At 42.0% G+C, this 27036-nt stretch overlaps 1 protein-coding gene across 2 annotated transcripts in view; it reads left to right on the top strand.

Moving 5' to 3' along the window:
• The window catches only part of CDC14A (cell division cycle 14A), a 67421-nt gene extending 43451 nt beyond the window's left edge, over window positions 1-23970 (top strand). The window contains exons 8-16 of one of the 2 annotated variants that reach the window (XM_075286658.1): window positions 520-607; window positions 2118-2348; window positions 5150-5288; window positions 7464-7623; window positions 13216-13325; window positions 14168-14215; window positions 16564-16689; window positions 20027-20306; window positions 23070-23970. In XM_075286658.1, the coding sequence (XP_075142759.1) occupies window positions 520-607; window positions 2118-2348; window positions 5150-5288; window positions 7464-7623; window positions 13216-13325; window positions 14168-14215; window positions 16564-16689; window positions 20027-20306; window positions 23070-23099 (1212 nt within the window). In that variant the 3' untranslated portion in view covers window positions 23100-23970. The remainder of the gene's footprint in view (window positions 1-519; window positions 608-2117; window positions 2349-5149; window positions 5289-7463; window positions 7624-13215; window positions 13326-14167; window positions 14216-16563; window positions 16690-20026; window positions 20307-23069) is intronic. The other variant, XM_075286659.1, reaches the window with a different exon arrangement.
• Window positions 23971-27036: the final 3066 nt, after the last annotated feature.

The raw sequence follows: 27036 nt of genomic DNA, 5'->3' as shown, positions 1-27036 counted from the left end.
TTAACATACTGCGATTTACAAAGCCGCAACGGCTTTGCAAATCGCAGCGTGTCCGCACTGCGTTTTTTTCTGCAAAGTGGACATGGGATTCGCATGAATCCCATCCCCTTTGCTTGCACTGTAAAACGCCACGATTTTTCCCGCAGCATCTCCGCTGCAGGCAAATCGCAGCGTTTACGTCCCGTGGGGCCCCAGCCTTAAGGTGAGTAAGGGTATAATTTCACAGACTTGGAGGAAGGTAATGTTTCGCTTAATTCATATTACACTATTGAACTGCAGTTTAATAACTGGAATAAAATTTTCAAAGAATCTGCCCAAAATTCAGATTACATCCGGCTAGTGTTTATCATGGATTTTGGGAGTGTTTGCAAGTGTTCACATTCTGGAAAGAATGACCTAAAATAAAGTAACTGAGGGGTCATGCCTAAATCTCTATCTGGAGGTTTCATCAAACACTCCAGCACAAATAAATGCAACCTCTTATGATACAAGGTACACTTTATCTTCTTGTGTTTACAGAGAGTGGAAAACGGAGATTTCAACTGGATTGTCCCAGGGAAATTTCTGGCATTTAGTGGTCCTCATCCAAAAAGCAAAATTGAAAACGGTAAGTCTAAGCCCTCGTTCACATCTGCCTTTTGGTTCTGCCCGGGGGAGTCCACATGGGGACCCCCTGGATGGAATACCAAACGCAATTGCAAGCGCTGTGCAGTAAAAGTATTGGATCCCCATAGACTATAATGGGGTCCGTGTGCTTGCCACCAGATCAGTAGTTCTCAATCTACTTTCCTGTCCGCATGATTCGTGCGGGCAGCGCGCGGCAAGCACACGGACCCCAATATAGTCTATGGGGTCCGTGTGCTTTTACAGCACAGCGCTTGCAATTGCGTTTGGTATTCTGTTCGGGGGTCCCCATGCGGACTCCCGCGGATGGTATCCAAACGCAGATGTGAACAGGGCATTACAAATATTAGTTTAAAAAACTAAATAAAAATCCCTGACACCTGCACACCGTATTCACACGGCAAAATTATGGGGGTTCCCATGGTGAATAAAGCTTATTCATTGTACAATAAAAAGTGATTAATATTTCCATATTTTTTTTGTGTCTCCATTTTCAAGCTCTCTGGTTTCTGGGAAATGAAATATATTTCTCCTTGCTGACTAGTCTCTATAAGTCAGTGTCAGCTCTTGGGCCACGTTTTACGGAAAAGCTGTTTTTTTTATAGTCACACATACACAGACAGCCCCTCAGAGCAGGGCACCTGCTGGCTAGTTGAGAGGCCATTAATGTCGGTCAGGAGGGGTGTTAGCGACACAGTTTTCATTTTTAAACAAGGAGAAATAATTTGCATCTTTCTGCTAAATTCCCAAGAGAGCATGTGTTGTGTTTAATTGGGTGTCTATCACACACAGTTGTATTGTAGTCTATGGGACATACAGTAAAAAGACTGCAGGTTTAAAAGTTGCATACATGCAGTTTCTCTTCAATTCCAGCTTTCCAGTATAAATGGTACAATTTATACAAAATTATAAATTGTACCATTACAGTGAATGTAGTGGCAGTGTGCATGTTCTGCCTGCTATTTTATACATGTGGGAGAATGGACTCCTGATCATTGTTGGTCCCAGCAGATGGCTCTCCTCTTATCAACAAGCAATAACATTAGGGAGCCTGCACATGGAGTTTACGCTCGCTCATTCATAATGTAAAACTCGTTCAGAGTGAGCGGTGTAAAAAACAGATCCCATTGACTCGAATGGGTGCCGGCATACGCGCGCTACCCATTGAAATCAATGGTAGGCTTTTTTACCTATTGCTTTCAATGTGATATGCGCGTACTCTGAACAAGTTTTACATTCAGAATGAGTGAGCGTTAACTCCGTGTGCAGGCTCCCTAAAACTTGGGCCAAGCCCTTTAACGCCAATGGAAACAAAAGGTTTTGCTTGTTGAAATTCGAAATACCTGTTCTCTCTTTCTACTAATGTTTGATGTCATGGAGTTGGCCCCCATACATGTAAGATTTCTGGCCGGTCTGAATGAATGCAGCGTTATACATATAATTAACTTATTATTATTATTATTATCATCAATTTTATTTGTATCATTTTCTAGGTTATCCCCTCCATGCGCCAGAAGCTTACTTTCCGTATTTTAGAAAAAACAACATCACCGCCATCATCCGGCTCAATAAGAAGATTTATGATTCCAAGCGGTTTACAGATGCTGGGTTTGATCACTATGACCTGTTCTTCGTAGACGGGAGCACCCCGAGCGATGGCATAGTACGGAGATTCCTGAATCTTTGTGAGAATACAGAAGGGGCTATTGCTGTTCATTGCAAAGGTATGTTAAATATACTGACTGAGAGTGGTGCTTCCCCAACTTATATGGAGGCTGGTGGGGAGATTCATTAAGACATGTTTCATATGTTGAAATGAGCCAAGTTTGTTAGGGTGCATTCACACTGAGTATACGCTGACTGATTCTGAACGTTAAAACACGTTCAGAATCAGGGCGTACAAAGCAGATCCCACTCATTTCAATGGGAGCCGGCATACATGCGCTCCCCATTGAAATGAATGGGATGCTTTTTTCCCTATTGGTTTCAATGTGGTTATGTGTCCTGTGGAGTTGAAAAACGCCTGCGGCATGAGGGGGTTACGGCCGTTCACCCAAAGAGCGATGTAGTTTAGTCTATACTGCCACATTTAGTTTTGTGCTTCTCCTTACCTTTGATTTGAGTATGGATTTGCCTATTTCTTTGTGTGATACATAGTGGCTTATTATAACGTTATACCAAATTCATGGTCAGTCATGGTATACTTTGATAGAACCAGCATTATGATATCACATCTGTACCGAGCAGGCATTTTGTATATAACTTTTTGCTGTTTTTTTGTAATGTCCCAAGTTTTATGGTTATTATCCTATGCTACTAATTATGGGTTGTGTAATTTTTTACAATTTTGAAATAGAGATTTAATTAGAATTTCCTATTTTGTGGACGCGATCTATAATTGTAGGTGGATGCTGATTATGACATATAGGCGTGGACAAATGGTAGTAATTTGCCCTCATATGGTTTTTGTCCGCCCTTTGCAACTCCATTTGTCTTAGGCCGGTTGCAAATGACCGTACTACAATTGGCCTGCCGTGATATAAAAGCACGGGTTACACACGGGGGACTCCGGAATGTCCCCGTGCACTTCACCAGCCCCTTTCATTAAATGAATAGGAGCCACGGAAGCACAGGCCGCAAAATAGGACAGGGATATGACCTGTTCTATCTGATGCGGCCCAGTCTGTCAGGCCCTACACGGGACCGTGAAAATCACAGTCTTGTGTACGGGGCCATAGAAAAGAATGGGTCCGTGTGAAATACATGGATGACACCCTATCCACTGTATAATGGTGGTTCTGATAAATTTCAGCACTGCTTCTGTTATTTGAGTAGGAGCAGCGCTGCACGTGCGGTCCGTCCATTAGCAACTTCTGGCACAGATGGATCTGGATAGGTAGTCAGTATGGAAATTCGTTTTGGGGCTGGACAACCCCTTTAAGCATAGCATTGTTCTGAAGATTGTCCTGATAAGTTGCTCATTGCTCAAGTTGTACACCGGTGGGAGCAGCATTATCAGAACAGGTTTGCAGTCCCTGGATATATAGAGTTTTAATTCACTGTAAGCAAGCTGAGATCCTAAAAACTGTGTGAATGGACCAAAGTTGCAGAATTACTTTTGTGCAAAACTTAAGGGGGAGCTCACATATAAGAAATCTTCCTAGCTGATAAATTCGGCTTCAGGGATTTGCAAACTGAATTTTTAGCTTGTCAAAATCCGCACCTGCCAAGCGATATTTTCTGCTTCCCATTCACTTCACTGGGAGTGTTCAGGTGGAATCCGCCTTAGGCCAGGGCCCCACCTTGCAGAAACGCAGCTTTTTTTGTTGCGGTTTTTTGAGCCAAAACCAAGACTAGATTGAGCAGAAGTTAGAAGTATAAAGACTTCCTATATATTTCCAATTCAATTTGTAGCCATTCTTGGCTTAGGCTCAAAAAACCGCAACAAAATCTGCAACAAAAAAAGCTGCGTTTCCGCAATGTGGGGCCTCAGCCTTAACACCGAACACGATTCTTATTTTTCTGCAAGCTGGAAATATCTGCATCTGATTCCCATTGAAATGAATGGAGGCTAGTTTCAGTGGGGGAATTTTGAGCTGATTTTGAGGCAGGAACTGACAAATTCTTGTGCGAAGATATCCAAAGTCCTTATTCTAGCATTTAGTTCAGATTTGTTTTACCGATGTATACAATGTATACTTCTTTTTTTTCTTTTCTAGATTATTTATTATTATTTTATTTTATTATTTATTTATTATATAATATATTTTATTATTGCGATTATTATTTATTATATAATATATTATTTATTATTATTATTATTATTATTATTATTATTATTTATTATTAATTATTTATACATAATCCCAAAAAGCTCCTTTAAATACATCTCTACCATCTTTGTCCAGCAGGTGGCGCTGTGTACCCTCTTCCTACTATTGTGAACTGTTGTATTAGCAGCCTCAAGAGGCCGTGCATGTAAATATTTCTATTTATACGGCGGTAATTAATGTGCACTTAACACGCTCCTTGGCTTGCAGTCTCATAATTACAGCCATTGGAGAGTAAATGTGTATGATTTTTCGAGCGCCTCTGGAGCACAGACAGAGCACACGTCTAGATTTCAGCTGCTAAGTAATAGATTTCTTGGCATTGGTAATTAAATAAGGAAACGCAGTAGATTTTCTACCGGAGCAAATACCAATTGCATTACATATAATATTTAATTTTATTTAATATTCTCATATTAATATCTCTGTGTGTGGGCGTAATTTTGTTTATTTTTTTGTAGCTAGGTTTATTGCAGGATGTCTGACATCCCACAGCAGACCCATTTAGTGTGTTTTTGGTCCAATCCAGTATGTGAATGGGTGCTATAAGACAGGCAACCAATTTAACTAAAATATAATAAGAGACTGAAGCCTATAGGACCTTTCTAGTCTTTAGTAACCAGTTTTCTTCCTCTCTTCATTACCTGAAGACTTCATATCTCATCTTTTTTGCCTTCCTTTCTTGTTTTCCACAGCTGGCCTCGGCAGGACAGGGACCCTGATAGCTTGTTATATCATGAAGCACTATAGGTTCACACATGCGGAAGCAATAGCTTGGATTCGGATATGTCGACCTGGTTCTATCATTGGACCCCAGCAACACTTCCTGGAAGAGTAAGTTCCTTGCCAGTGACTCTCTCCTAACTAGGAAATCTCATTGCTATGTTGATGTCTGAGATAAGACTATTGGGAAAAGGTTACATATCCCTATAGTCAGTAAAGTATTGCAAGCAGAAAATCACTGTCCAATTGCACCAAGCTGATGAGATGCAAATACATTGAAACAGCTGCCCTTGGCTGAGAGACTGTATCTGGTAAAATCCCAACATCATTGCAAACAAAGGCCTCTGAGAAGGTCGGCATGATGTTAAAGGGAGCGCCCTCTATTGGATGTCTTGACTGAGACTCTGTCTTCCTAATTACATCATGGAAGATAGACTTGCACGTTCTCAGTCAGCGCCCTCTATTGGTGTGCATACTTGAGGTACTGGCATCCTAATTACATCATGGAAGTCAGATTTGCATATTCTTCCAAGTTTCCTTATAGTGTTTTTGTATATCCGCAGATGGGAAAATGGCTGGATATACGTGAACAAACCCTTACTCTATGTTCACACTTGCACTTGGGTCTCAGTTCTTCGGGTCCGCTTGGGGTAACTGAAAAATGGAAACCCAATCTGCTTACAAAGCTGTTACCCAAGGAATCTCGCGGACCCCATAGACTAATGGGGTCTGCCAGGTTTCCGCCTGAAAAATACGGAGAAAAGTCCTGGTGTGAATCCAGCCTAAGTCATGTGAATCATTCAAAAGGGTCATCATTTTTAGGGGGCATTCACACGCTATAACGCGACGTTGATTCTGACACATAAACTTGTGTCAGAATCGGCGCTGCAAAACAGAATCCCATTGACTTCAATGAGTTTACGTGTCAGAATCACCGCCGCTTTACTAACACCACCCCTGATGTTCACAACAACACATTAGTAGGTTACACAGATTGGATCCATCACTCACTGCAGGTCCATTCTGATGTTACCTGCTCTATGTATAAAACATATGTTGTCGTATTCCCCCCCCCTTACAGAAATAGTTGTATTTGGTCCTATAGGGACTGTCCTTTTACATTGTTCTTTGCAGTAAATATTAGATGAAAATGCCAAAATGACATTTTTAGGTTTATAAAGCAAGCATGTCTGTTTATATATGGTAGGTCCATTGCCTTTGTCATCTCTCTTTCAAACTTGTGGTACATAGTTGAGAGAATTGAGGCATCCATTGAAGTATTATATCATTGGCAGGTTGTCCCTGGGAATGACAAAATGCAGGTGGCTTATATAGCTATGCTTATCCCATAGGGGCTGTGCCATAATTGACGCACTGTCTGAATGTATGTTTGACCTCCGGGACCCTCACTGATCACTGTTGATGGGCTCTAAATATAGTTATGCACCAAGGATAGGTTTGCATGGAGCAATGATCATGGATTCACCCTGCCACTTCATTCAATGTCTATGGGTCTGGCCAAAGCAGACAAGTATTGTATATAGCTGTTTTCATCGGCCCCATAGACAATGAGTTACGCCATGGGGCACATGCTTGACTGTCACTCCATTTACATTGCTCTTCACCGTGTTTGTGCAAGGTGGAGGAACAGGGGTCTTGAAAACCTGATTCTAGTTATCAGTTGGGGTCTTTGGAGACCTTGACGGAGAGCCTGTCACATGGAAAATACAGTACAGTCTGCAGGCAGCATGTCATAGAGCAGATTGATATAGGCTTATGGGAAATGATTTTATATCATTTTATTTTATCCGTTAAATTCTCTGTTCTTTCTATTTAGAGAAGTCGGAGGTGGTCCTATCAGTGACTGACAACCTTCCCCCTGTGACTGTGCATATAGAGCTGTCAGTCTCATAAGTTCACCTCCAGTACAGAACAAATTTAATGGATAAATGACAGGTTATGCTGAATCTTCTCCCACAAAGCTATCTATCTCTGCCTATTCTATCCCATGCTGTCTACAGATTGTAAGCACATTGCATGATCGGTTCTCATCCAGGATGTATGACTTCACTTGAGTATACAGATGGTAGGTTGGTTGGCACTAGAATTACCTTGTATGCATGCCAATACCAGCCTGGTAAAATAAGTCACCTCAGCTCACTGTCAAGTATCATCAGATGTCTCTTACTTAAATATCATTTCTTTCAGTGCAAATAGAACAGTTTCTGTATTTTATCATTGTCTCTCTAAATACATTGAATTGTGAGAATATTCTCTTGTTTCTAGGAAGCAGACTTGGCTGTGGTTGCAGGGGGATCTGCATAGGAGTAAACAAAAACAGATCCAAATGGAAGACGGGACAGTGAACCGAATCTTATCGGAATTTGAAGATTTGTCTGTGAGCAGCAGGCTCAGTCGCCATCATAGTATGGATAGATCAGGCGAGGTTAGTATGTTCATGGGTCATTGAATTTTTATACAGTTTTGATTTATTACACTGTGGCTTAGATTTACTAATAGTGTCTAAAAGTTATCTAACTAGGACAAAACCATCTGAAACGGCGCCAGATTTATTTGGTGTATTCTTAGACTGTCCTACTCTAAGCTTACACCTCCTGTTGGCTTAAAAGTTCTTGACACATTTTTGTTACAGAGGTGTAAGTTATGCCACACCCTTCGCCTTGAAGCTACACCCATTTTCCACAAGGCCATGCCCCTTTTCGATCAAGTCTTCCCCTTTTCGGTGCAAAATATGCCAGAATTTTAGTGCATTTTGCTTAGTAAATCAGTCCTTATGTCTTATATTCAGGGTGTCTCCTAAAAATGGATCCAAGCTAATGACTCAAAGTACTATTGAATTCATGTTACCGGTGAATACATTGTCACGCAGGGCTATTCATTGGTCCATCAGTGAATTTCCGCTACCCCACAAAACTTAGAGGGCTTAAAACTGCAGATAGGGCTACAGCTCCAATTGTAAAGTAGTAGCAGATCAAACTCTGTCCAACATGATGGAAGATCATGTAAGTTACAGCCATAGTTAAGATAAGATAAGATAATCCTTTAATAGTCCCACAATGGGGAAATTTCAGTGATACAGTTTCATGGATGGTACAGTAGTATATAACAAGAGAGAAACACATACAAGCTCATGGCAGATAGAGAAATCCTAGGAATCATAGCAACTAAAAAGAAAGAAACACAGACACACTGCAGGATCATTTAGTTCTCTGTGTGAAGTGATGTTGATAATACAGCCCGACCGTGGTTGGAGGACATGAGGAGGGGGGGCACAGCATGTAGATATAACAGGCAATGTAACTGTTGGTGAGCAATGTAACTGTTGGCCAAGAATACATTTTGGTTTTGTTATAAAGCTCTCACAGAACAAATGTGGTGCCCTCTTTAACCTTTATGTGCACACAATGTGTAGAGCTCATACTTAATAATGTATGAAGCTCCCATCATTTACATAAATCTGACAGTTCTGTCTGCGTTATTAGCCCGCATCTCTTTTGAGGCGAATCCCTGTATTTTCTGACCACTTTCTGAAACCCATTTAAAGTTATTGTTGTGTTTTGTTTGCCTTCAGTCAGTGTCAGACCAAGACTTGTGAATCCAAATTTCAGCATAACTTACATATAATTCATAAACAACTTGTATCCGTGTGGCTTCTGCGGTTTGCAAAAAGACTTATATGATCCCATACACTTGCATGGGAGAGTCTGGGCTCAACATTTCTGAATGATTTCAATGGCCTAGCCCATTGATGGCAAACCTTTTAGAGACCAAGTGCCCAATCTGCAACCCAAAACCCACTAATTTATCGCCAAGTGCCAATACGGCAATTTAACCTCAATACTGTGCGGATCCACAATTGTGGACAATTACAGACCTGCAAGATACAGTCATGTGAATGGGGCTTTACAGAGCTTTCAATGATACAAAACAACTTTGTACTGAAAGATAATAGTTTGCATTTGGTATAATTTAATGTTCACGATTTACTTTGCACAGGATCTGTTTTATAGTGATCATGCAGTGATTTTACAGCCTGTACTAATATCACGTCTGCTATAAATCAGATACTGTATGATAAAAATAGTGAAGGGGCCCTCACACAGGCCAATATGCAACATAGTGGTCACCACACAGTACCATCTGCTCCACAGTGGCGCCCACACAGTCCAATCTGCACCACAGTGGCCCCACACAGTCCAATCTGCACCACAGTGGCCCCACACAGTCCAATCTGCACCACAGTGGCTCCCACACAGTACAATCTGTGCCACAGTGGCTCCCACACAGTACAATCTGCTCCACAGTGATCCCCACACAGTACAATCTGCTCCACAGTGATCCCCACACAATACAATCTGCTCCACAGTGATCCCCACACAGTACAATCTATTCCACAGTGGCCCCCAGACTGTACAATCTTCTGCGAAATGGTTCCCACACAGTGAGCCATAGGTTTGCCATCTCAGGCCTAGAAACTGATCTGTAAAAAAAAAGTGATGGATGTGTATATGGGGACATAGAAATGAAAGGGTCTGTATATGATCCACAATTATGGATGCCTAATTGTGGACAACATACTGGAAGCAAATATGGTCATGTACATGGGGCTGTATATCTGTCCTGCACCTTTCCAGATGAACGAGTGTCGGATGGATTAATGCATACTTGTAGTTTGCCACATTCCTTCTGCTCAAAGGCATAATGTTTCTGATGTGATATTATTAGTTTTCCATACTGGATCGAAAAACCTTGAACTCACATTAGAACGTACAATGAAGTTGTGGCGCTATAATACTACACTAAAAAAATAAGAGGCCCATACTACATACATACAAGTGAAGAGAATTCCCAAAAGTGAACCCTAGCATCAAACAAATGTACTAGAAATAGGATTATGATTCACTTATGCATAAAACATATTATTGTAAAGCTTAGAGTATGTTCAGATCACATTTTGGCCAGAACACAAACTGTACTATTGCATCTAATAAAAAACGAAATGCAGTTTCTTTCCTGGCAATTGCTTTTAATACATATGACATCCTTTCCCCTCGATTGTTATGTACAACCACCAACAGAGAGCTATAGGATGTAGATTATGACTCTGATTTCTATGTGTTTGACTTGTGTGTTGGGTGTCACATGATCCTATAAGGCTTGTTACTGTATATACGAAGTATGTTCCATGTACGTATGAGCTCAGGATCTGAAGATGGATGTAAGTTGCTGCGTGACGGAGTTATTTCAGTGTTCTGGGGCTGCGAGCAGTCCGCTCATTTGTATAAGTGTAGTGCGGGGGCACAGAGTGCGCCGTATAAAAGCTCCGCTTCCCTCATACTAATCTCTCATCGTTGGCCCTGACAAGAAGTGTTTTCCTTCAAAGGTAGCATAATGGAGCCATTATCCCTATTAATGACAGACATTCTCAGATCTTCTAGCCTCCTTCTTGAACATTTACATGTCTTAGCCCTCTTGTGATATTGTTCTCATGATTTTGAGCTTTCTCCTCATACCTGCTTTTCACACGTCTAGTTGAAGAATTCATCTCCTCTCCACATTCTTGATGCATCCTCTTGGATTATATCCAGCTCATCTTCAGGTTTCTCCTAAGATTGACCTTGTTTTAGCTAAGGAAAAAATAAAAAAATATTTTTTTGCCATGTCCCAAAGGAAAATTTAATTTACCATACACAAGTCCATTCCTTTGTACAATCTTGTCTTGCTTATATACTGTAATTATATTCCGCAGCACTTTTCAGATATTGTCAAGACTGTCTCACAATCTAAATTCCCTTTCAGCATATATTTGGGATGAAGCTCATGTAAACATGAGGAAAACATACAATCTCCTCATAGATGTTGTCCTTAGCTAGATTTGATCTTAGGACTCCAGCGCTGCAAGACTGCAGTGCTAACCACTGAGCCACCATGTTGTTTTGTTAGAGGGTATTTGTCATTAATGCTATCCAAAGGAGATGACCATAGACTAAGGGTAAGTTCACACAGCGATTTTTGGTCCGGAACCTGAGGCGGAGTTCGCCTCAGGTTCCGGACCAAAAGTCGTGTAGCCGCGACTGAAAGCCGGTAAACTGAATCGGCATCCAACCGCGCACTCCGCTCCGGATTAGGCCCAATGAATGGGCCTAGTCCGGAGGAGGGAGTGTCTTCAGGCCGAATTTCGAGGCGACTCGGCCTGAAGAATGAACATCTTGCTTCTTTTGTCCAGGAGCCAGAAAAAACTCCTGAGCGGCTCCCATTGATTTCAGTGGGAGCTGTCTTTTTGGTCAGGATTTTGAGGCAGATACGACTTCAAAATCCTGACCAAAAAACTATGTGTGAACTCACCCTAAAGGTGCAGACTGTTCACATTACATAAAGTCTTCAGCAATGGAAAAGATATTCACAAACGTGTACATTGTAATACAGAATCTTCATAAAATAAGTATAAGGGATAGTTCACACAGAGTTTTTTGGCAGTGGATTTTGACACGGAATCCGCCTCAAAATCCACATGCCATAATGGCTCCCATTGACTTCCATGAGAGCTACTCGTCTCTTTTTTCCGCTAGCTATTAGCGGAAAAAAGAAGCGAGATGACCAATCTTGGTGCGGATTCCTTGGCTGAGTCAGCCGCGGCGTCCACGGCACGAGATTCCCTCCCGATTAGGCCCATTCATTCGGGCCTAATCCGGAGCGGAATGCTGTGACGGGATGTCAGTGCACTGCATCGGGATTCCGTCGCAGCTAGCCGTGCAGTATTTTCACACGTGGAATCCATTTTCCGCTGTGTAAACATACCATAACCTTGCCTAGTACTCCCTCAACACAGGACTGTGGCATAAGTAGAGCTGTAGTATTGTTTTGGGTGAGGCGCAGCCAAGTGAGCAGGGTAGAGCAATATTTTTGTGTTTCTGCAAAGAAGGACACAGAGTAGAATATAATATATAAAGAAATCTTTTCTATGGGACTTTGGAGCTCAGCCAATGGTGATATATATATAATTAATTGAATTATTATAGAAGCAAGAATGGAAGACGTGACACTAATGTGAATAGAATCACTAAGGTTGGCCGGACAATCCTAATGAGTCCTGTTTTCCTTTATTTTAGTCTTTTCTACATATACTTTTTACCTCCTCCACCCTCAGCGCTTGTCTTTTTATCATTTCATGCCTTGGCCTCATTGTACAGTACTCGCTTCTTTCTTACAGATTTTCTTTCTTTTATAAAACTCCTACAGTGTTAAAGGGGTATTCCCACTTCGCAAACTCACCAGTCTTCACTCCTGTAAAATCTTCTTTCTTCCTGGTTTCTTGCATCATTTGGTGGGCGGGGTTTCACATGCAACCTGCCTTTTAGCTCCGCCCCAAATTAGTATGTAGCTCCGCCCACCCATATTGGACTATGAAGTACAGGCAGCAGCAACTCCATTCTGTGTTACATACAGACACTGCCTGTCTCTGCCATAGTGAACACAATTGAATTAGCTAGCCTGATAACTGGGAGAACAGAAGACGAGTTCAGAAATGAAAGCAGCTCCTCTCCTCTGTCTGAGATCAGGAAGCTAGGTCACGTGGTGCAGACAGAGGAATAGCTAGATACACAGGCTCGCTCCCGTGCACTTAGCCCCTCCTCCCTCCCCCCTGAGAGCAGCAGATACATCACTGGACTTTTGAGCAGATAAGTCAAGGGATGTGTCAACAAAGAAATGAATAAAGTAAGGTAGTGGACAAACAAAGCAGTTTTGCTGAAGCAATGTATTTAGGAAAAGTCTTACATTCACATTAACAAGCAGTATAGATAGGATCCTTGTGATGGGACAACCCCTTTAATATTGTTAACTCTCCCCATCGCCGCCAGTACTGTAAATTGCTTTCTTGCTTGTGCTTCATTCCTTGTACCCTTCCGGTTTTTATATATACTCTGAAACTCACACTCATTGTCTTAAAATACTCTGCCATCGATTTGATAATTGTTTTATCCGACATGCTTTAAATAGAATGGCTTTTCACTTGCAGATTGATTCTGAGGATGAATTAGAACAGAAAAATGGATTAACACAGGGAGACAAATTACGTGCCTTAAAAAGCAGAAGACAGCCAAGGTCGGCCACCACAGGAGCTCTACGGTAATCAGAACTCGCAATATCTAGTCTTCATTCCATCCAAGTATTTCACTGTCTCACTTGTTTGCTTTAAGAATTATTAATAATGTATTTGTTCCCACTTTTGTAATACTGTATACTCTCATTGACAAAAAATATAACGCACCAAGGAGGCGTTGTTTCAGTCAAATATAATGATATGTGTACATGATTACTATATTAGAGACAAATGATAAGTTTATTGGGGAAATCTCGTCTGGATATAATATGAAATATGGTTGGGCATGGGGTGGTGGGGGTCTGTAATGAAGGTGCCAACTGTGGATGGTGGACAAGGAAATGGTGTGAGCTGCTTGTGCTTGTTGGCGGATCTAACAGTTGTCCCCACAGGTGGTCTGTTTGGTTCTTCTAGAGCCTGCTCGCCATGTATGTGTCCCCTCACATAACCATAGCACCCGTCTCCTCCTAACAACTAGGTCATAACGGCCTAGATGGTGGGAAGTTCATTGAAACAACCATTTGTAAAATCAAGTGCCCCCTATCAGTCTGTCAACTGGGAAAAACATCTTTGAATACGTCAAAGGGATGTGCAGCCATCAATGATCTGTCACCAAAAGGTACACTACCAAAAAGTAGCCTCTGAGAGCCTTTTCTGGCCTCAGAGGAAGTACGTTTATGCCCTCTTGTGGCAACACCCACCTTTACCTTTAAACCTTTACCTTCCTGAGACAAAACTACATGCCAAGTTTTGCAGCAACCTGACATTTCTATCTGGAAGTGTGTGGATTTTTTTTTTTTTTTAGGTCAATGATTGTACTTTAAGGTTTATATCCCTAACTCATGATATAATATTTCTTCCATTACAGGCTAGAGGAAATGAAACCCCACACCAGATCTACATCACAGCCTTTCAGGTGATTTGCATTACCAAATTGGTTGCTTTATACATTGCTGTATTACCTTTTGCTTGTCCATTGAGGTTTTCCATTTGGCTGTAGGTTGATTCAGCCAATTAGTTGACTTTGTAGTTATCAATTTATTTCCCTATTGGGAGAAGTAGTGATCACCTGCTGGACAGCTGCAGTGCCCATCTATAGAACGGCTCCAGCACTGATCAGCTGAAAAATTCAACATGACCAGAATAAACCATAATGTCTGATATCTGTGAACACCGATATTTGTTTTTTTGGTTTTTTTTTTTTTTAAAGGGTTATGCCAAGTCTTGAAGCTATCTCCCATTGATAGGATAGGGGAGAACTTCATGATCAGTCTAACTGCTTAGTCCTCAGGATGGGGATCTAATGCTACTGTCCTGGTAGAGCAGAAGGCCAAGCATTCACCTTGACACCCAATTCATTATCTAAGGGAGCATTGCAGATAGCCAAGTACAGCGTTTGGCTATCTCCAGCGCTCCCATAGAGAGTGAATGGAACAACATGGTGCATGGTTGACCTGCCACTTCATCAGGACTAGAGTACCGATCCCTCCATCTTGGGGTCAGATCCCCACCAATTATGCAGTTATCCCATATCATATTGGTAGGAGAATTTAAAAACTTGGTGTAATCCCTTTTTGTAAAATTGACTAGGCTTCATCCTTATTTTACAAGTCACTTCATGAAAGAATATCTTAAAGAGGATTTTTCATGGTTTGGGGCACAGGCAGTTCTATATACTGCTGGAAAGCCGACAGTGCGCGGAATATAGCGCACTGTTGGCTTTCACGATCTGTGCCCCAGGTGAAGAGCTAGCAGTGCCAGTACTGTAGCTCTTTACAATCAGAAGGGTGCACCCTCCCCTCCTGATAATACTCATCTATGGACGAGCACTGTGAGCAGAGGGAGGGGCGTTCCTCCCCGCTCACACAGTACAGCGCTATTGGTGCTGCTTGTTCAGAAGGACGTTCCTGACAGAGTGTCAGAAACGTCCTTCTGACTGTAAAGAGCTACGGTACCGGCACCGCTAGCTCTTCACCCAGGGCACAGATCCTGAAAGCCGATAAGTGCGCTGAATTCACTGTTGGCTTTCCAGCTGTATATAGAACTGCCTGTGCCCCAAACCATGAAAGGTCCTCTTTAAAGGGGCTCTATCATTGGGAAAAGTCATCTTTACATAAGCACATCCTTTGCATAGCCTTTAGAAAGGCTATTCCACATGCACTTTTTGTATGTAAATTGCCTCAGTAGATTTTGAATAAGTCCATTTTTACTCATATGTTAATGAGCTTCCACTATGCACTGAGGTGTCTCTCTGCACTGTCTGCTCTATGTGTATGTATAGGAGAGGCTGCTGTGCTGATGACTTATCTCTGCTATACATACACATAGAGCAGACCGTGCAGAGAGACACCTCAGTGCATAGTGGAAGCTCATTAACATATGAGTAAAAATGGACTTATTCAAAATCTACTGAGGCAATTTACATACAAAAGGTAGGTGTGGAATAGCCTTTCTAAAGGCTATGCAAGGATGTGCTTATCTAAAAATGACTTTTCTCAATGATAGAGCCCCTTTAATGTATTTTCTTATTAATGTAATAGTGACCACAGCACTTAAACAGATTCAAAGTTTTCTACAACTCAGACAGCTAGATCCGTATCCTGCCTGCATAATACAGCAGGAACCCGGCAGAAATGTAGCGGGCACAGCTCTGTACCATTGTGGCATCACTGAGCAGGAGGGGTTAACCAAGGCCATGGAGTCCGTGGTGGACAATTTTGGGTTGGAGTCAGAAAAAAGTTACCGACTCGGATCCAAAATAAAATTATTTATTATTTTTAATTATATTGTACAATTATTGGTATTGTATAATTTGATGTATAATTTGTTAAATAGTTACTTTCATAGGAGTTCAGTCACTAGCTTTTCAATTAACTAGAGGCTTTGTACTGCTTCTGACTGACCATGGCTGTCCACCATTTATGAAGGAGTTTGGAGTCAGACCACGAATCGTAGCCTATGGACTCCACAGACCTGGGGATAACAACCTAATTTGTACACTCTGTAGCAAAGAATGACTTTGTTAACACTAGCATTTGGTTTTCTGTTCTTCAGGTCCACTTGTGGAGCCGAAAAACTGAAACCTTATCTGCTTAAAATAGACTATAATGGAGTCCACCAGATTTCCGCTCAAAATCAGCACATAAGAGTCCACGTATTTTAAGTGGAATGGTGGCCTGAGCCCCTAAATGATCAGACAACGTTAGTGTTACTGTAGCCTCATGTTGATATGATTGAAAAAAAAAAATTAAATTCATTTTTTAGGATAATCGCCTCTAACAGTGGCCAAGGTTCAATGTCCCCACTGAAGTCGTCTAGGGTTTCTGCGTCCACATCAGCAGTTGCTAGAAGAGTAGGGCAGAGTTCAGGGTCAGCCATCAAGGTCAAAAGGTGAGTTCCAGAATTTATTATCTATGGGCAAGATTACTAGATTGTAGTATTTAAGTAAATTAAAGGGGTCATCAATAGTATTGATGGTCTATCCTTAGCAGCGAGTGAAGGTACTGCAGCACTGTCCCATAGACTTCAGTGGGATTGTGCTGCAGTACCTACACCCTCCACTACAGTTTTTATGGTGAGTGACCAACGCAGCTCTCTGTATGTATACTTTAGGCCGGGTTCACACGGGAGTTTTTTGGACCGGATTTTGAGGCGGTGGCATACAGTGCACGGAATCCAGTCGCGGCACTCTGCTCTGGATTAGACCCAAATGAATGGGCCTAGTTGGAAGGGAGTGCCGCAAGGCGGACGTCCACGGCTGAATCAGCCTGAAGAAAGGGCATATCGCTTCTTTTTTCTCGCTCTCTCTCGAAAAAAAGGAAATGGTAGGCGGTTTCTTGAGCCGGATTCTGACACGGATTCCGAGTCAAAATCCAGCCTAAAAGACCCTGTCTGTACTCGGCCTAAGATTTAAGGCTTTGTTTATATCTGGTTTAGAGGCCTTGTTTATACTGTCAGAATTGATGGAAACTTATTGCTGCATTAAAGCTCAGTTCAGGGTTCTGGTTGACATTGATCATGTTGAGGACGTCTCTGCCTGAGGAATAAAAAGCACAAGCTGGAGATGAGCTAATGATTGGCACTGAAGAGGTTAACACCTTTGTCGCTCTTGAATGTCTGCGTGGGATAATGTACTATCATTGCAAGTGACAATTCTATTATGTCATTGTACTAATGACTCTTAGCGGTATCATCTGCCACGTATATATATATATATATACTTGCCATTATACATTATCTGGAGCAGAATTCTGACAGAGGCAGAAAGGGCAGATGGAAATAAAAAATTGCTGTGTCCTCAAGGGGTTAAAATGACGATTTTCCAGAATGTGGCTATAACCACAGTTTAGTATAGGGCCATCTTTTCTTTCACTTTTTCCCCATAAGGCTGCATTTACACAATGTGTTTTTGCTCAGTGCCTGCATTTTTTAATATTACATCTCGTTTTGAAAACTGCGTATGTGTTTTTCAGCCAAAAACGCACCATGTAAACCCAGCCCAAGTGAAACACTAGCTCATTTCAGCATATATCAGTATTGGCCACTCTGTAATAGCAAAGTTTCACATCCGGTAATGGTCTGCAGCTGAGATTAAGTGATGGGCCCTTGGACTGAATACGGCCATAGCCACATTCTAGAACATGGGGGGGATTTATTATCCTAGCCATTCTTAAACCAGTCGTGAGTCATCCCCAGTCACTACTTTCCATTATGAAGAGGCTTTGGCCTCTTAGGGTATGTTCACACAGAGTTTTTTGCAGTATCCCATTCATTTCAATGGGGGTCAGTAGCAGTTTTATTCCTCTAGTTGAATTGTTTCAGCTAAAGAAAAAAAAGAGATATGACGTATCTTCAGGCGGATTCCACCTCAGGGCTGAGGCCCCACGTTGCAAAAATGCAGCTTTTGTAGTTGCAGATTTTGTTGCGTTTTTTGAGCCAAAGACAGGAGCGGAATAAGCAGAAGGGAGAAGTATAAGGCCGGGCCCCACTGGCCGAAAACACCACGTTAAAAATCACAGCGTTTTACATTACTTGCAAAGTGGATGGGATTCATGTGAAGCCCATGCCCACTTTAGGGACACACTGCGATTTCCACAACCGCTTTCCTATAGATATAATTGTAACAGAAAGTCTGCAGAGGAAAACTGTGTGAACTTTCTGTTGAAAGCGCTGCGGAAAGAACCGCAATGCGTTCAAGTCGCACTTCTTTCCGCAGTGCTAAACGCAGCGCTAAAGCTTTAGCGCTGCGTTTTCTCCCAGTGGGGCCTTGGACTAAGAGTGCATTCACATGGAGGAAAATGGTGCTGAATTTGGTGTGGAATTTCAGCGCAAAAAAAAGAGCCTCCCATTGACTTCAGTGGGCTCCTTTTTTCTGCTAAACGAACCCATTGAAGTCAATGGGAGGCTTTCTTTTCAGCGCGGAAATTCCACACCAAATTCAGCGCTATTTTCCTCCATGTGAATGCACTCTAACAACTCTCTATGTATTTCCCATTCCTTTTGTAGACATTATTGGCTTTGGCTCAAAAAACTGCAGCAAAATCTGCAACAAAAAAAGCTGCGTTTCCACAACGTGGGGCCTAAGCCTGAAAAACCCATTGAAATCAATGGGAGGTCAGAAAAGTGAGACATTTTCTTTAATTCCTGAAGCAAATTTTTCAGCCTGTGTGAACATACCTCTAGTAATTCTAGCACATGTAGGTATGCTTGTTTGCAGATCTACACCAGTCGGTGACCTAATCCCATCTAGATTCCCACCTCGCTTTGCCCACTATCTCATATAAAAAAAAATTGGAGATCAGGGCGCAGTGTCTGAGTTGTGCCATAGTGAAGCAAAAATGCGCCAAGTTTAGGCCGCTTTAGGTCCGCCTTACTAAATGTATGCTGTTGAGTGGCACCACATACACATAGATAGATAGATAGATAGATAGATAGATAGATAGATAGATAGATAGATAGAACAAGGGGGTCCATTCATGAATGAATAATTCAGTACATGAAGGATTTAGTATACATACACAGATCTGTTATCTGTCAGGCACATCTATATATGTGGTATGTGAATAGAGACATGGGCTTCTATGGATGACAAGATCTTGAGCTTTTTCCATACTTGGAGAATTAATTCTTCCGGCTGTCCAGATCTCTACTTCTTCTTACTGGAAATTCCCATTATACTACTGAAAGCGAACAAGTTATTTCCACTTTAGAGGGAAATTTTATGACCTCATCTGATATTCTAGTTTATTCTAAAAGTCATCCTAGCACGGTCCAGTCTGTAAAGGAAATAATAATCACTAGTAGACTTTTTACTCTCCCGTGTATTGTTCTACAGTATACAGAATATTTCCTGTAGTTTCGCGCGCTCACTTATTAAATAGCATCCGTTTTGTGGAATCCAGTTGCATTTATAAGAAATTGAGTTAGCTTGGCCACATGTGTCCTTAGACTTGTCATAAGATGGTATATTGCTAATTTGTAATGAATTGTATGAATATATGTATATACAGTTTTATTGGTATTTTAGCAGTTTTCCCTGCCGGTGACGCTTTAGATATGTAACATTTGTGCAATATTTTATACTGTATTTGCTTCATTAATTGCATATAGACAAGCTCCAGCATGACCTATGAAAGCATGTCATCAGTTCATGTCATTCTCCTGCATGTTCATTCGCTGTGTCAGTGCACCAGGCTCTGTGATATCCCCTCATGTTTTCTCCTCTCAGTTCTTCTGTAACTTCACGGTATGCTGGCTCGCTTGGGAATCTCAACTCTGCCCTGGAAGAGTTAGACCGCTCCCGCAATTCTCCTCTCTCCCACCCCAGCTACTCCCTGGTTCACCCTTCCAGCTTGTACCCCTCCAGTCCTCATGGCCGAAGCCAAGGCGAGCTCAACAACAACCGTAACTGGAATGTTCCTACTGCTGGCAATGATTCATACGGACCCGTCCGACCCACATACGTAGGCCTCACTTCCACTGCACGTTACCTGAGCCGCTCTATTCCTGTAAGTGTCCTCACGTTGTACCCCCATTACCATCTGGCTAACAGGTTGATGGTACACCTTCCTGCCTATGCTTTATGCCTTCCTGCCCTAGGTTTGGTCTTAGCTAACATAGCCTTGCTGCCTTGCTTACCTAACATGTTTTATGCATATATGTTTATTATGGATAACCTAAATTGGAAGAAATTTAACCCATCAAAGCAGGAAGGGCTACTACACTTGATTTATTTTTTCCCATATATGAACATTGAAGAATGGAATGTTTTAACTCTTAGGGTCCGTTCACACGGAGGAAAATGGTGAGGAATTTTCCATGCTGAAAACAAAGCCTCCCATTGACTTCAATGGGTTCTGCTAGCTTTTTTCCCACTAGCTAGCAGAACCCATTGAAGTCAATAGGAGGCTTTTTTTCAGAGCTGAAATTCCACACCAAATTCCTCATCATTTTCCTCCATGTGAATGGACCCTAAGGTTACTGAGATCACTTGCAGCGAGTGGCACATGTTGCAAACAGTTGAATGCCTGTCTTTCTAGAATAGATAGTCAATGTGGTTTTACAAGAAAGTTATATAATGTTTTGAAGATTTAGACCCTTAAAGGGAATCTACTACATGTGTGCCTATGCAACTTTAGTTCTGTGTAGGGCAGTGGTTCTTAACCTTGTTTGAGGTACCAAATCCACCAGTTTCATATGCACATTCACCGAACCCTTCTTTAGGGATAAATCAAATATGATTTTTTTCCAAATTCAAGACATAGGTATATGTTTTCTTACTGGTACACAAAACGAACCGTGCATAGGGCCTAGGGTTCGATCGAACCCCGGTTAAGAACCACTGGTGTAGGGTAATGTGTAAGGTTGGCAAACATACCTTTGCTGTTCTTGAACTATCTGGCCTGGTTGCAAAAATAACACCTTTTTATTCCTTACACATAAGTTTATTGGTGCACCGGGGTGTCATCTCTTCATGCTTCACTCCTTTGACAAGCACACCCACCCACCAGCTATAACATGTCCGACCCCTTCCCCACTTGAGCCATTGTGATGGCATCCAACTAAAATTTCACACCCTTATCGAATGGGACATGAACATGGTAGACAGGTGCATGTAAAGTAATGTTTCTCCTTGGGTACAGTGTTCACTATAGTACCGCACATACACTTGCTGTGTCCCATTGTGCACAAGTGACATATTAGATGGGAGTTGTGACAATGGCTCCAGGGGGAAAAGGATATGTTTAAGCTATGGGGTCAGTTTGTCCAGAGAGGGACAGCATAAAAAATTAAACTACCTCTCCCTTCCCTCTGCTACACCAATAAATAAATTTACATACAGAATTAAAAAAAATGTTTATTCCCCCAAACATGCCAAATGATTTAGGCACCTCCTAGGTATGTTTGTAATCCTTGTACATTGCCTTACACAGCATGGCTATAAGTTGCATAGGAACCAGCTTGTATACTGCTGAGGCATTTGAAAACTGTATTCTAAGGCCAGGATATAGAGGAACATCATTGTAAATCTGTTACCCTCCTGGATAACTGGTTGGCGAAAGATTGAGGCCTAATTTTTCATGAAAGGTTCTCTTTAATAAGTTAAGTTTCATTTCCATGCGGTCTTGTGGCTAGTAGATTTTAAAGTAGTAGTCCATTTAATAAAAAAATGGCCCCTCCATTTGAAAATGAGCCTGTGTGTATAGTAATGTTAATGAATATCTTATTGGCATCTTTAAGGTTATATGCTCCTCTATGAAGCACTGACATTGAGCATCAGAGGAGCAGAGACATAGTATTTCTATTACAACATGATCTCCTAGACCTGCACTGTGAGCTTTACCACCTGCTCATACAGGAGACGCTGTGTACATGAGAAGATTAGAGAAGAGTTCAGTGCTGCAGAGGAGAGCATATAACTTCACATTAACACTGTCATTAAGTTATTCAACAACATTGCATTACACACAAGCTCCTTGTCAGATGTGTATGGGGCCACTGGAGCACCTCTTTAAGAATCGAGTGCATCCTGCAGACAATGAGAAACGGGAGGATATATTCAGAAACCTTTTTCATATCTCTTGAGACGTCAAAAAAACCACTTATTGAGTAGGAAACTGACGTTTTAAATACTTGACATACAGTTGCTTTCCTGATCCCTGCAACGATAACTCGTTCAGGAAATTATGTTGGCAAAGGAAAGATACCTTACGTGTGAAGACTGAAATTAGGATTTTCCATTGAAATCGTAATGGTGGGGAATTTGTTGGATAAGATTCCCAGGGGATTGAACAATATATGGTTTACTTTCCTATTTTTCGGCCATTGGCTACATTTTACGGCAGAAATGGGAGAGGTATTTGAGGTGCACTTCCACCTTAAATTCCTTTTTCCTTTCCGTCCCTTTTGGCTTTGAGCCATGGCTTGCCCTCGCTGACTCTGCTCCTATGATTGGGACTGAGCGGTGGTGTGGGCTGCACTGCAGGTCCTGCAGCTGAAACTTCTGTGGAATCCACTGCAGCATTGAGCAGGGTGCTTTTTTTTTTTCTTGGGGGACCCTTTATATGCAATCATTTTATGTATGTAATATGGAGAGTTTCCTCCGTTTGTGTCCAATCTTGGCAGTGTAAACATTTTTACTGGACCTAAAAGTCCATTGAGTTTCATTGTTCCCTCTGCTTCCTTCTATAGCCCCCCCCCCCCATCCCCTCCCCATTTCTTTATTGATCGTGGTTCTGCTAGATAATGACTATGCATCTCTTTTCTTCCAGTCCCTTCAGTCTGAATCTGTTCAGTTCTAAAGGTGCCCACGCAGCGGTTAACCCTTTCCCAGTCGTGAATCCTTTGCCATGGAGAAACGGAGGCGAAACAAAAAAAAGGAGTCCATTGTCCAGATAGCGTTTGAAGCTTAATGAAAGCTAATGAATGCATGATATCTACCACTACTGACGTACATTGCTCTGCTACTGACTGTTTTTTTTTTAAACATGTCTAATTGATTTTTTTTTTTTTGTTATTTTATGAACTGGATTTTTATATTGAGTTTATTTTTTGTAGAATTCAGAGCTGATTTGTACATATTTGGTTTGATAATACGAATGTACTAATAAGAGAATGTTTAGGTGTATGTACATATATAGTAAATTCTGATAATCCGGCAGGTTTAGGACCACATAGATAGAATGCTGGATTATCAAAATTGCCAGACCATGGGAAGTTGACAGCTGCAGTGGGAAGTGTGAAGACTAATGCCGGAAGATACTTCCCAAGGTTTCTTCTGCAATGTCTTTAGGCCCTTGTTCTTGGAGGTCACAACTTTCCACTGGTATACAACATATGCACTGACTGCCTAGGGACAGGTAAGGAAGTCTATCATCAGTATCAGAAAGAAGCATCTCTTAAAGACTCCTTACAATGCTCCCCAGGACTTTACAGTTAGACTGCTTTCACACAACCATAATGCAGTCACTTTGGGGTTGTCCAGCCCCAGATCGATTTTTCATACTGATGACCTATCCACTAGAGTTGAACGATCGGGGTCGGAAAAGATCGGATCCCGATCGGCAATCGAGTAAATTTCGCGATCGGGTTCCGATCCTGCCTAAAAAAGATCGGCAACGAAATTCCAATCGCTCAACGAACCGCACCGCTCACCGGAGCTCCGGGCTGTCGTTCTTTGTCCTCCTCTTTCGCATTCAGTTGCCGGCAGAAGGCGGGGCTTGTGGCTTAGGAAAGTGTGGGCGGGTACTGGGAGGGGAGACATCTCCCCGCCCTGTACCCGCCCACACTCTCCTAAGCCACAACAAGCCCTGCCTACTCCCAGCATCAGTAACACTAGCCTAGGGAGGCCGGGACTCTGCTGGCATCTGCATGAGAGAGAAGAGGACAGAGAACAATGGCCGGAGCTCCAGTGAGCGGCAGCGGTTCTGTGAAAGTAAGCGGGGGGGGGGGGGGGGGGGGGGCCGGCCGGATTTTTTTAATCACTACACAGCGTGGAGTCCAAAATTTGAAGCCTTCAATTTTTGGACTCCACGCTGTGTAGCGAATAGGATCATTTTTAAAATCCGATTTTCAATCATTAAAAAATCTCATTGACTTGCACTTGAATGGAAAATGATCGGAAATCGGATTTTAAAAACGATCCTGAAATCTCAAGATCGGCTCAACCCTACTATCCACCCAATAGGTATGGGCCCTGAAATTTTGCAGTGGACGAGCAGCGTGTGCAGGTTGCTCCTATTCAAGTAATAGTTCCCATTACTTGAATAGGAACAAGCAGCTCCTTGTCCACTGCTGTAACCTTCAATGCCCGGAGGCTTCTGGAACAACTGATCTGTGCAGGGTCCGGGTGTTGGATCACATATACATAAAGTGGATAGGTCTACAGTATGAACAATCCATTTGGGACCAGGCAACCCCTTTAACATCCATGTTATGGTCATAACATCCAGACTTCCTGCTGTTAAACTAAACTGAACTGAGACCGCCATGATTTGTGTCCAGTTTAGCCAAAACCAAGGAAGGTCATGTATTGTGGCCACAGTAGGGGTGCTAAAATGTGCCATATTATGACTGTGTGTACGTGCATTACTGAAATGCTAGACATAACAATCTGGCATTGGAGCTGTTTTTCACTGTGTGTGTATATATTTATATAGCTATATATGTTGTATATTTATATATGTTGTATGTATATATGTATACTTACACATATATATGTATATATACATACATTAGATAGATGAGGGATATATATATCGACATATCTTATGAAATCTATTTTCAAGTTTAGGATATCTTTGTAACCAAAAAAAATCGGAAGATATATTTTTCTGTCTAGAATCCTATTTTTATATTGATGTTTGCTGTGGATTATTCTTTACCTGCATTGTTGATGCGGGTACATTTTATATAAATGCAATAATGGGATAACCTGATAATAAGGGCGCTGGTATAAGGCGTTTGGAAAAAGGAAACAAATGGTTGTAGGGACGGTTGAAGGATGATGTGCAACTTTTTTAATCTAATATTTATAAAATATTCAGTAAATGGATGTTCATATCATTCCCAGATGAACATCCTGAGACATGTAGTTCGACTGTAGTGTAGTGTTCCTATTTGTGTTTTTCTTTTCGGGCAGCTTCCCCTTTTTTTAGGGTTCTGTTTTAGAATGGCCTCGCCTAACTAACGCAATGCATAATGTGCTTAAAGGGGTTGTTCACTTTTGATTTTTAATTGAGGACCTGTCCTCTGTATTGGTTATCAATAAAAGATCAGTGGGGGTCCAACACCCTGGACTCCCTGAATTAGTTTTATATATTAGTATATATTAGTGTTCAAGCTCATCTTCACCAAAGGCCACATCAGCCTTATGGTTGTCTTCAAAGGCTCATTAGTAATTCTGCGACTGTATAAACGTAGCCAATTTGGCGTAGTTACACTTATAGCTCTATGAAGGCATTAACATATTGTTAGTACAGAAAGGTAATAGAGTCCTAATTGTCTCCCCACTACAGATAACATTCCCCTCCATGGGTAATAGTGTCCTAATTGTTCCCTAACATTGATATTGGTGACCCCCTCTCACAGGTAATGGTTCCCCCACTTCACCCTAGATTACATTCATACAGTCCAGGCCACCCCACTTTGATGAATTTCACACCTGCCTTTTCTTCTGCAAAGTGCTGATGTGGCTCCGGGCTGTGCACCTCTTCTATTATCCTCCAGGCCACCCTGTTTCCTGCACTATCGCATTGCAAGCTATATCATAGACCAGAAGACTATCTGGCTGGAAGGACGTTATAAGAAGTGCACAGCCCAGAGCCTCATCTGTACTTTGCTGAAAGAAGAGGAAAGTATGGATTTCCTTACACATGGAGGCAGTAGTGTGGTGAGGGGGCCTATGGGGGCCTCCTGGTTTAGGGACCCAGTAACAATGGCAACTGTTGTGACCCCTATAGCTGTTTGTTCTGTGTTTGGCTGGAAGGGCCACAGCACTCCCCAGCTATAGAGTATTGGAGACCTACCAGCTGAAGACAGAACATTTGGATATCTTGTAACACATAATAAGGTTTTTTTGGACCCCAATGCAGTAGATGACCCCCCTTTTGCCCCCACACTCTATATGACACCTTTTATTTTCTCCCACACAGTATATGACACCCCCAACCCTTTTTTGGACAGTGCCCATTTACTAACCTATCCACGCTTCTGTCCAGACTGGCCCCCGTCACCACCAGGGCGCACTGAATTCTGAATTCTTCAGCGTTGTGTTGCAATATGCCTGGTCAGGAGTGTTAATAGGTGAGTAAATGATTGCCCGCTATCTATTGCAATATTACAATAAGTAGCAGCTGGTTGAAAAAGAATACCGCCCTCCTCCTTAGTTCATGGGAGGCCCTGCCTTCATTGCAGATGTGACCCTGGGCCATGGGCTACAGAACACAAGGACGCAGGCTGGATTTGACGCCTGTGAATTAGCGCTCTTTACTGTTGAGTTTACAACCAGAGTTGGGAAATGGAAAGTAGAGTTGGGTTTGGCTTACTGACTCCACAGCCCTGGCACTTGTCCAAGCTCTGCAGCCCCTTCTAACAGGCCGGACCCCCGCTGATCTGTTCTGATAATTGGTCATCAATGAATCCACACTGGACAACCCCTTTAAGACCATGGCAGCCACATCTTTTTTAACTTGGAGAAACCTCACTGAATTAAAGCTGCAGTGACTATTTAGTACAAGT

Source organism: Leptodactylus fuscus, chromosome 9, assembly GCF_031893055.1.
Source record: "Leptodactylus fuscus isolate aLepFus1 chromosome 9, aLepFus1.hap2, whole genome shotgun sequence".
NCBI classification, from domain to species: Eukaryota; Metazoa; Chordata; class Amphibia; order Anura; family Leptodactylidae; genus Leptodactylus; species Leptodactylus fuscus.
The sequence above is the reverse complement of the archived record's forward strand: the minus strand, read 5'-3'. Positions and strand labels throughout refer to the sequence as shown.